This window comes from Eleutherodactylus coqui, chromosome 5 (genome assembly GCF_035609145.1).
Source record: "Eleutherodactylus coqui strain aEleCoq1 chromosome 5, aEleCoq1.hap1, whole genome shotgun sequence".
Lineage (NCBI taxonomy): Eukaryota > Metazoa > Chordata > Amphibia > Anura > Eleutherodactylidae > Eleutherodactylus > Eleutherodactylus coqui.
In genome coordinates, this window is record NC_089841.1 from 215858007 (window position 1) to 215870091 (window position 12085).

Below are 12085 nucleotides of genomic sequence, written 5' to 3' on the forward strand. Positions count from 1 at the left end.
GCGTTGCCGCGCGGATTCGCCAGCCGCAGCATGTCTTTTCTTTTTTTTCCCGCTCTATGGGAGTGCCGTCCGCAGCGGAAAAGCGTGCGGCCGGGCCGCTTCAAAACCCTTGGCTAAGTGCTGCGGGTTTTGAAGCAGCACTTTCCCAGCGGAAATCTTGCGGTTTTTCGCTGCGGCCAAACCGCGAGATTTCCACCATGAATATGTCCTGCGTGACTCCAGCCTTAAGGGCGGATTCAGACAACCGTATATTGGCAGGGTTTTAATGCCCGGCCGATATACGGTTTCCCTCTCTTGTAATGGGAGGGGCAGAGAGGGGGCGAGAGCTCAGAGCACTACTCCCGGCTCTTCCTGCCTCCTCCCCTGCAGCGAGGGACGCCGTATATCGGCCAGGCATGAAAACCCGGCCGATATACGGTCGTCTGAATGCGCCCTAATATAATACTAAAGCCAGCGTCACATGGGCATATTGCACAACGCAGTGAATAGAGCTATTGATTTCAATGGGTAAGTTCACATGCATGTATTTTTTCCTTACATTTGCGTTGCGCAAAATAATTGCAGCGCGCTTTTTTCCCCCCTGTGCATTGCAGGAAAGTCCCCTTAGAAGTCAATAGGGATGTGCAACTGCGCGCAAAATACGCTAGGAGATGCATGAAGCGCTGCATAATTGTGCAGGAAAAAGAACATATTTGAGACTCATTAGACTAATTAGCCATTTTAATCGGTGCTTATTTTTTTGCTGCCTGCAAATGCACATGCCTTGTGCACGGAAAAGTGCAGCAAAATACACCGATGTGCGTAAAAAAGCCTACGCATTTGCATACGTGTGTGCAAATACGCATACGCTTGTGTCAATCTGGCCTAATATTGGAGCGGACATTGGTCTGACTGGCCTACGTTACATCAGCACGTGAGTGGCTGATAACTGCTACAACAGCTGCAACATTACTTGTCACCTAAAACCAGATGAAACAAAGTAGCATAGTGACTACAAAGGTGCTAAAATGTGATTTTAGAGGAAACCAACTACTGAGAACAAAATATTTATTTCTTTCATCCATAAAACTATAGTATACAGGTAATTTGTCTAAATAAATTATAGAATTTGTCATTTACAAGCAATAAACTAGATCACAATATTTCGGAGACGGTCTGTACACAACATAAGGCGGAGTTAGAAACAGCACGTATTCGTCCATGTCTATAGTAAACATATTGAAAGCATCTGAATAGAAGCTGTTTGTCTGGAAGTATGAGGACGTGAAGCCGCATGAAAGTAGACTGCAACCCAACAAGGCGGACCTGGGGGGGGGGGGGGCAGGGGGGGAAAAAAAAGGACTTCATTTACTTTTGTACTCATGATGTTTTGCATGGAGTTTCAGAAAGTCAGCAGGTCATGTTCATGCCATTCACAGCGGAAAACATGCAAAGAAAACACCATGTGCATTCTGGGTAATGGCCACCCGAAATGTTTGAAGATGATTTGCAGCAATGGAAGCAGAAACCTCAATGCTTTGTAAAGAGTTCTTCACAGTTCCATAAGCAAAGTGCAACAAATTGTCCTTCCTCGTTCCACCAGCAAAGTATGTCCGATGGAGGCAGAAGACATCACCGCGCTCGCACGTCCGTAGGAAATGTCAGGGAATCTCCTCTTCCCGCTCAGTAAACTGTGTTGTACAGCAAGCTGGCTCGCACTAGTAGCATCCCGTGCGACTGTTTACTGTAAAGAAGAAGATAGAAGACGGTCAGCATTATGGGATAGCATTTACGTATATTTCACGTATATCGTCAATAGGATAGGCCATGGAAGTGGGATCGCTCTAAAGCTCGGGAGAACAAAGGAGTGCCCATTCAGTTTAACAAAAAATAGTTTTTTTTGTGAATTTTATGTTAGGGTGGTGTCACATCTGCGCCATTCGGTAAGCAGGGAAGGGGAATCCTCATGGCTGAATGGCTCCATTCCAATAGCGCCGAATGAACCTCCGGCCAGCGATCCCCGTGTACCTGTCTCAGATGCATTGTGGATGTGCCGGCTGGCACGCCCGACACATGCACAGTGCAGGAAATGACGCGTCCGCGCTGACACTGATCCGCCGTGATTCCGAAATAGACATTTCGGAATCACCGCAGAATTGACAGATTCCATTGACTGCAATGGAAGCCGTCCGTGCGAGTCTCGCACAAGAATAGAGCATGCTACGTCTTCCTCCGCAAGCGAAAATCAGAATTGATTTCCACTCGTGTGCGTGGAAGAATAATTTTACATCGCATGCTACGGACGGACATTGCTGCGGAATTCGCGGCAGGCGTCTGGCCGCGAAATCTAAAGCAAAACTCCGTCCGTGTGCATTGGGCCATTACTTTCTCTTACTGAAAACTCTCACATTTGGCTTATAAATACCGACATAATATACAGATGTGTGAAAGTAACCGTAAAAAAACCCGTAAAAAACACTAGTGGGTAAAAGCCCTAAAAGTAGAATATTCCACTGCGGATTTGAGTCACGTTGTGGTTTTTAAACTGCAACATGCTAGATTTGTTGCAGATAATTCCGATTTTCCTCTGGAGCCGCTGTTTAACTAGGGCACTGATCAGCGTCTACCATGACAGCTGCCAACCTACTCAAACAGGTAAAACTCCTTTATCGAATTTCAAGTAATCTCCTGTATACATTTTACCTCTTGTCAGAACAAGAAAACCTGTGTGTTCTAGAAACATCTTAAATTACAGTATATAATGCGATGCAGATAGCTATAACCAAGCCCATGTAGAATACGTGCCGACGTGTATAAATAGTGAGGTCACTGTGTATATTTAGGATAATGCATGCTTTAACTTATATAACCTATTAGAAGGCAGCATTCCTGCAAGTCAATGTAAGACTATTTAAACAAGCCTTATAACAATGACTGGTAAGTGTGAGCCAAAGCCAGAATAACCATACACAGACAGCTGTTTCAGGGTGATTAGCCCTCATCAGTGTGCAGTAGGTTTCTGGTTTGGCTAGTGAGAGGCCTGTGACATGGGTTGGAAGGGTATCATTTGTCCTTAAGGAGACACCTAGAAGGTGCGCTGCAGAGGTATTGTTCCATCTTTCCATTTGCATATTCCCCAGAGGAGCATGAATGGCCTTACAAGTCTGTTTGTTGGGACGGGCTCTTCTTAGCTCTCGATGCTGTCAATGTCTCAAGTGGCAGTCGGCACCCTCACTGTCAATCAAGTCTTGACATCACCCATTCATAGCGACAAGAGGTACTGGAGCTAATGAAGGTACATCTACATGGGGTGTATATCACCCGAAGGAGCGATAGTCAGGGGAACGGCTGTCATCCTGTGTACAGGCACCTTTACAAGAGCCCATTCGGGTACAGGGGGAGGGGAGTATGAAAAAAAAATCGGGATAGAGTCAGCGAGCCATGCCGCCAGCTCCGCGGATTCTATCTGGTGACAGCTCCTTTTTACAACAGGTACAGATGACGCTACAGGGCAGTCATGGCATTCTCCTTCACACGGGCGTATTTGCGTACGTATTTGCACGCATAAAATACGCAGAGACTGGAACCCATTGATGTCAACCGAGGAGAACTAGTTCGGGACCGGCTCCCGTTGAGGCAGATTACTGCAAGTGTTACTATCTCAATAGTAGGAGAATTCAAAATATAGACCTGTGTCCATTAGGTGACTGTCCAAAATCAATGGGATTAAAGGGTATTCCAAATATTAACCCTTTCCAATCCACTGTCTATCGTCTAAAGACATTCTGATTTAAGGCTGTACAGCTCCGATGTTGGAAGACGTCCGTCGGGGTTCTCTTACTGTATACTGCCAGCCTCTCTGCTGTCGGAGCCTATCCAACGTGTCACCTCATGCAGTACTGGCTTTAGCCAGCATATAGCGCCATTGTATAACGGCAGAAAAAGAGTAAGCCTCCTAGGAAAATCTGGATACAAATTGGATTGGAAAGGGTTAAACCAAAAGAAATATAAACTAAACATACAGCCCCAACCTATTCAGTTGTATGCCACCCAGTCGTGTATGCCACCCGCTGACATTGAGTGGAGCACAATTGTGATTCCCGCCTTCCATGCAGTCGGCTATGTCTATACAATGTCTGTGCTTTGTATGTTGCGCTTTTTCAGAAATTGTGGACACGTTTCAATCCAGTGGGGAGAAAAAGGTATACTGACATAAACCGCCTGACCATATGCTATAATGACACTTTCTTGGCATATGTTGGGCCCAGTATAGACTATGGACAAAGAAGGAATCTGTGTTGGAAGTATTTCATGTGCAACCTTTCATAGCCAGAACAAAGCCAGATACAATGAAGTGGATTATCTTGAAATACCGCCACCTACTGGTCAACACCAGTCCTATTTCTCCGCTTCTTTTTTTTTTTTTTTGCATCTCCACTATTTAAAACCTCAAATCTACCTCAACCATTTAGTACGACTATTTTCATCACAGCCACACAGCATGTATTATTGCGGGTCAACGGACTTGCTTAATCACAAGCATGAAACGGTTTGCCTTTAGGCCTTTCATCTACTTCTGTCATTTAAAAAAAGCACAAACACATGTTTGTTCCATTTTAAAGACTCCCACCAATACAACTACATGCAGCGTTTCAGCATCAGTGGGTGTTTAATCAGTGACTGCCAAGGGAAAAAAGAGCATGTGACATTGTGCCGAGAACATGCAGAACACAGACCAGCGAGAGGCGCACCATTGTGATTTCCTCCTCCCGTGCCCCGCAGCAAAGACAGAAAACATTTTAAAATGGAAATTTCTAATTTCTCTTATTTACTCTAAAGGCATTGCAGCAACTACTTATTAGACTTAATTCATTTCTTACAATGTGCATTCAGCTAGGTCTACACAATGTCTGGACTTTATATGTTACCCAATATTGGACTTTTTCTGAAATTCAAAATGAAGTATTTAAAGACGATTTTGAAAAATTCTGAGTCTTTATACAAAAACACCCAAAACCTTGTAGAATTTAGAGTGGAGTGGACAACGTAATATGAAGACAGGTTGTTGTCCAACTAGTTGACTGATCTAGAAAACCCATTCTTAATTACCCCATTATGGAATTCTGACTTCAAGGCCCTTATCCAGTAGTCAGAGTATAGAGCAGCTCCAAGAAAGCTTTTATCTCTGGAGGACTTAGCACATGTGTACATTAAACAGACAGCCCGTTTAGATATTTGGAAACTGTGCAATGTATCGTTCCTCCTCTGGTGGCACCTCAGGGCTGTTGATCACTTGCTACTCTATTCCTCAACACATTATAGCTTATTTGCTTTTTGTTAAGGCATTCTTCCCAAAAAAAGGCACACCTGTCCGAAACGGACAACTCCTCTATGGACCACTACTATATTTGATATGCTTTGTATGTGGAACATTGTCTATCCTCCTGGGAAGAACAAATTTCATAAGATGCATTGACACATGCCGATTATTAGGCACACGTTTGCCCGAATGTTCATTTCCCCAATAGTTGGTGCTTCTGTTGGAAAGGATGGAGTTAAGCAACTGATTGGAATGAAACATAACTGTAGTAGACACTTGTCTTGATGTCACGGGGTTTAGATACTCTATGTTGACCTTTCACTTCCCAGCGGAGACTCTTTCTTTGTACTGTATATAGGGCAAGTATAACATGGAACATGCTGACAATTATACAGCTAGCCCTACAGATGAGATAGCTTTTGTAAACAGCTTATTTTCCTAATTTCACCAGGGACAAGCATGCTCAGATTAGCCGAAAGTACATATTTATTGTCATAGGGTGTGTATGTGTGTGGGGGGGATAAGCATTTACCATACACATCTGACTTCACTTATCATCCATGGGAAAATAAACACTTCTTCTTTCCCCCTAACAACAATGTCATGGATGCTTGGGCTGCCCCTATACATATTAGATTGTAGCTAGGATCCCCTGACATTTATGTCATCTGAGTCTGGAAGCAATTTTTTTCCCTTAAATTGGGGAAAATTGGCTTCTATCTCATTGTTTTTTTCCTGCCTTCCTCTGGATCAACATTGGGTGGCAATAGGCTGAACTATATGGACATATGTCTTTTTTTAGCCTTACATATAGAAATGAGCAGCACCCAAATGCTCGGGTGCTCGTTATTCGAGTTGAGCTTTTCGTAAAATTCGAGAGCTCTACTCGAGTAACGAACCCCATTGACTACAATGGGAGACTCAAGCATTTTTGTATGTGGGACGCAGGGTCACAAGCTTTTTTTTTTTCTTCACTTGGTTCGTGTCTCTCTCTATGTCTTGTCAAAAAATTTGCCAATGACGCGCGCTGCGTTGCGGCGGGGAGGGGCCAAAACAGGCACGTCACAGCGGGGAGGAGCCAAAAACTGGGGTGGGGTCGAACACGGCTTGATGCTCGTTTGAGTAGCGAGCACCATCGAGTACGCTAATGCTCGAACGAGCATCAAGCTCGGCAGAGTATGTTCGCTCAACTCTACTTACATACTATGTTGCTGTGAGTGGTCACCAATGTTACATACTCACTTTTTAAAAATAGAGCCAAATTACTTAAAATAATAGAACAAAGGTTACTTGTCCCTCCTCAGGGACCCGGCCCCGCAGCCCCACAATTCTCTTGGTCTCTGTTGACAGTGGTCAGATGACCACTTCCTCCCAATCAGCGGCCGCAGCATCACCTTTTTGAATTCCTGTCATTATGGCACCCAAGATGTGAGCATTTATACCAGGAGAACAGGCGGTGATACTGCGGCCTCTGATTGGCAGGCGACGGTCATCTGACTTTCGTTGTCAGAGAATCGCAGGGTTGTGGCGCTAGATCCCGGGCGCTGAGAACAGGTGAGTACTCATTGTTGTAAGTTGTTTGGCTCTATTTTCAAAGCTATGTATCAACCTGGTCTTTTATCATCATTCGATCTGTGCAGAATTGGGGGAATGTTGTGGATTTTGTAATCCCCAGCATTTCAATTCTGTTGGGGCATTTTTGGTGGATTTTCACAGCGGATTTCACCCTTTGCAACGGTTAGTGTGAAATACACCCCAAAATCCATGTCAAGTCTGCAGCGTAAGGACTGGAAAGCCTAAATAACACAAAATGAGCATGGGAGCTGGGCTGGGAACGCGGTTGGCATTTATCAATCGATCGAGTTTTATGTTGTGTGTATTTAATATGAAATAGGAATCAAACAGCAGAATGTTTATTTCCATGGGAAAATGAATATTGGCATTCCTGTTTTCTCTGGCGGCCAGATGGCTTGTGTGAAGGATTCTGGTAGTCATTTGTAGCATTCACAGTATGGTGAGATGCGAAAAGCTCATTCACAGTAGGAAGTTGATAAATAGGATTTTATGTCGGGTGTTTTTGATGATGATCACTCTACCAAGATGAGGTTGGTACGCCTGTGATCACAGAACACATTCATCAATGGGGAGTGGGACCAAGGCCAGCCCTGCTCACTTTCACTACAGCAAATATAAAAGTGGGGGCGGTTTGGGTGGGAATCTTTGAACCAAGTTTTTCAAGTTTTGGTTATGGAGTAGAGATGAGTGAGTATACTCGTTAAGGGCAATTACTCGAGCGAGTATTGTCCTTAGCGAGTACCTGCCCGCTCGGAGGAAAAGACTCGGGTGCCGGCGGGGTGAGCGGGGAGTTGAGGGAGTGAGCGGGGGGGAGAGAGAGATCTCCCCTCCGTCCACCCCCTCTGCTCTCCCTCCCCCGCCGGTATCCGAATCTTTTCTTCCGAGCGGGCAGGTACTCGCTAAGGACAATACTCGCTCGAGTAATTGCCCTTAGCGGGTATGCTCACTCATGTCTATTATGGAGGTATTTTGTACTCTATAAACATTATAGCATTCTTCCAAGTGTCTGAAAACTATCCAGTGTCTGATGATTTTCAGCTGAGTTGCAGATAAAGAAAAAACATTTGACTTAAGTCAAACGTGATGTTATTTATGTGCTGCTGATAAGTCAAACACAACTTTTACCAATCACACAGGTGTGAAAGTGGACCTGGTGCTTGGAACTATTCCACCAACAGGTGGTGTCATTGTTTAACTAGAGATGTCAAGACTCTTCACAGGGTTTATTATACTCCCTATAGAAAACTCGGACAACTCCTTTAAAGTCTGCAGCTTATACAATTATACCCTGTTTCCCTGAAAATAAGACCTACCCTAAAATAAGCCCTAGCCTAACTTTTGGGCTGGTTTGAAATATAAGCCCTACTCTAAAAATAATATTAAAAAGAGCTGCTAATTAGAGATGAGCGAACGTACTCGTTTAGGACAATTTCACAATCGAGCATCGCTTTTTTCGAGTAACTGACTACTCGGGCCAAAAGATCCGGGGGGCGGCGTGGTGGAGCGGGGGGTAGCAGTGGGGAACAGGGGGGGGGGGCTCTCTCTCTCTCTCTCCGCCTCCCTACTCCCCACTACAACCTCCCGCTCACCCCCGGCGCCCCCCGAATCTTTTCGCCTGAGTAGGCAGTTACTTGAAAAAAGCGATGCTCGATTGTGAAATTGCCCTAAATGAGTACGTTCGCTCATCTCTACTGCTAATATCATTCACAAATATATATTTAAAGGGTTTTTGGAGGCAAACAAAAGAAAAATAGCAATTCTGGCATTACTTTTTAAAATTATTTTGATGGTGGTCAACAAGCAAGAAAAATAACAAAACATTTTCATTGTCTGCGTCGTTATGAATGTGGTAATACCTATTATGTGTTACTTTAAAAAAAATTGGGGGGTGGGATTTAATCTATTCAAAAGAGGTATTTGTAAGGAAAATGTGTATTTTTTTTACTTAAACAGGATTTTTTCCCCTTTGAATTTAACTTTTTTGAACTTTTCTGACACAGTTTTTTTTTTAGCCCCTCATGGGGATTTGATAGATGTGATCATTATGATAGTACACTGCATTACCTATGTAGTGCATTCTACTAAGCCTATGACAGCAGCCTATTAGACTTTGTGGGACGCAGGCCCAATAGGCAGAATTACATATAACAGATATGGAAGCCTTTGTCAGGTTCTGGCAGCCATGAGAACCCATTGGTACCTTGCAATTGCACTGTAGGGTGTCAATGTGTGACAATAGGAACCCCCATCCCCCTGTCAACTACTTATATGCCGCAGTTGCTATTGATTGTGTCATTTAAGGCGTTAAACTTCCAGGATCTGCGGTTTCTGGCTGTTAGAGCAGGAGCCTGGCTGTCAGTAATCAGGTTTGAAATCCATTCTGTGCAGGTTTAAAGTCCATTAAAGAGGTCAGTTAAAAGGTTTTATTGCCTGTCACTAATAAATCTTCCCACAGGAGTCACGGGAGATGAAGTAGTGATCACGGGAGATGAAGTAGTGATCACGGGAGATGAAGTAGTGATCACGGGACAGAAAGTTTTTCCTCTTGTTGAACTGGCTAACAAAGGAGAACAGTACATGTCATTCTACTGTACAGAGAGCTGAGATAAGAAAAGTTTCCAACTAACTTCTCAGCCCTGAAGGACAGAGCGGCAGGCAGAGCCGGATACGGAGATAAGTAGGATATTGTGCAGCATGCAGTTCTCACAATATTGCTCCAATATCCCACCCACACTGATATTGGCTTATAGTATAAAAATATTATCACATGTTGTAAAGTCGAAGCTTTCTTTTCCAGCAGCTACATGGTTATCTTGGAGCGGAGCGCCGTTAACAAATGAAGACATTTGGATGTGTCACGGGATCGTACATTATTTGACTAATGCTTTTTTCTGGCCTCTCTTTATTTGTTATTCAAACTTGACTTCATGCTTGTGAAAATAAGGAAGGAACTCGAGTGCCAACACCCAGCGTATCCTGGAACCCACGTAGAGCGCGCCAGGAGAGATTAACAGCAGGGCTGTGGTTAGCATGCTCCGCGGCATCTGGCTGTATTATCTCTCGGCCGCACTGACAAAGCCAACATACAGGAAGAGCACACAATCGGAAAGATAAGTGGCGGCTAGTGCAAAGCGGCATCAATAGTCTACCTAGCACAGCATGTCTGGAGGTCAGCATGAAAGGCTGGTGTGCGCACAGCACCCTATGAGGGCTCTATTCTGTTATATAGGTCACTGATCAGTGTCCTGTTGGCTTTTTGGATTAACTGCCTCCACAAACTGTTGTTCCATCCATCAGGAGAAGATCCGCGCTGCACCGAATGCAGAAGTCGTCACATGTTTCACTTTGATGTCATCTATATAACTAACATCACATGGGCAAGTGTCCAGGTGCTATAAGTGCCTCCTCTACACTGTTGATGAAGCCAAATGGAATTGGTCCCGTATGAAAAGTGCTTTCATACGGGGCGGAATTAGTCCCATTTTTTAAAATCCACACTTGTTCAAAATTGCCAGATTAATGAATTAAGGTCAGCTTGGGAAATTGTTATTGTGGATTTCCAACATACAGGAGAATCCTTTCCGCAATTCAAAAAGTCTGCGGCAAGAAATTCGACAGAGCGCATTCTGTAGGTAAAAACGCAAAAAAAACCCTGTACTTTTTGATAAAATCAGCAACTATGCTCTGTCCTGTGGGATAAGCCCTCCCGTGTGAAAGCGCCCTTAGGGTGGATTCACATATAGTGTACCTGTTGCAGACTTTCAGTTGCAGAGTCCTCAACTAAACACATAATTAGCCGGTGAACGGCATTTACCCCTTTCACTCACTGCATAAACTATCCACCATAGATTCTAGGCATGCTGTGGATTTGCACATCTGCCGCATGCCATATCTGTTGTGGATGTTCAGTACAGATTTCCATCATTGTAATGTAATGAGTCAAAAACACGTCTCAATCCGCTCCAAAGTCAACATGGAAATGTGAATTTCTTTTGAGGACTTGGTTATGGTTTTTTTATACCGGTGTCACTGCGTAATTCTGGTGTGATGTGTGAAGGTAATCTTAGGCCGGCGGCACACATGCGGAATCCAACCCTGTGCCTAGCCGGAATCCATGCGTACCTTCCTTTCTGAAATCTTCTCTGTACTGCCGATGGTCCACACGGCGAGCCGTCAGAGATGCACGGTACAGATTTTTTTAATCCTCCGCTTTTCCCACGTCATCGCATGCGGAATCCTCGACCTTTCCACAACGTCATTGCCTAAGGCCCGCAGATCAGACAGTTTCCATTGTCTTCAATGGAAGCCGTCGGCGTGGCATCTGCTCAAAAATAGAACATGCTGCGGTTTTTCATCCGCAAGCGGAAAATTGCATTTGATTTCCGCTTGTGCAGAGGAAAAAGCGATTTTCAATAGCATGTTATGGGCGGAATTCGGATTCCACAAAGCAAATCCGCCCGTGCGCAGCCGGCCATATACTCTCCTAAATGTCAAAGCAACAGTTTCAGGTGACAGCTAAGTAGGTAATAGAGAAACTGTCGCAAATGCAATTCCCTACAATATTATTAAAAAAGTACTGCATGTTTGTGCGTTTTCTAACAATTGATTAGTAATAAACCTTGGTGCTAGCGGATAGGTTAGCTAGAACCCTTCGCTTCAACAGGGAAAGGCCGGGTTCATATTTGCGTTGGAACCTTCAGTTGGAGGCTCCGTCACAGATGTGGCTGCGAATACTGGAAGAAAAAGCGCTGCATGTAGCGCTTTTTCTTCCGGCCCAAAACCGGACAGCTGGGTTGAAAGCAGGCGGACCCATTATAGTCAATGGAGTCCATCCGGCTCTGTTCGGTTCCTCCACATATGGAACCATTTGGCCGCGGGGGTTCCCCTTTCCTGCTGCTCGAATGGAGCAGGAAAGCAGAATCCCCAGCACAGATGTGATGTGAAAACAGCCGAAGCTGGTCAAAGTTCTTACATCTGTTAGGAGGTTCCCATCGTGGTGTCTGACCAAAATGCAGAAAAAGTAGCGCAGCATGCAGTGCTATTTTTTCTGGTAAAATGAAAGAAACCGTGACGGAAACCATGCGGAACACCTCCAATGGGTTCTGTTGGTGCTTGCACACCGTTTTTGTTTTTTTTTCCTTTTCATTTCTCTGTTCCTATGATGGAAACTTGCATCTGTGCAAGTCTCACACAAGCATATTTGCGTACGCA

At 44.5% G+C, this 12085-nt stretch overlaps 1 protein-coding gene across 1 annotated transcript in view; it reads right to left on the minus strand.

Moving 5' to 3' along the window:
- Positions 1 to 1030: 1030 nt before the first annotated feature.
- Positions 1031 to 12085, minus strand: part of PIP5K1B (phosphatidylinositol-4-phosphate 5-kinase type 1 beta) — a 140663-nt gene continuing 129608 nt past the window's right edge. Inside the window, exon 15 of the mRNA XM_066604199.1 lies at positions 1031 to 1723. Within this exon, the coding sequence (XP_066460296.1) occupies positions 1721 to 1723 (3 nt within the window). The 3' untranslated portion in view covers positions 1031 to 1720. The remainder of the gene's footprint in view (positions 1724 to 12085) is intronic.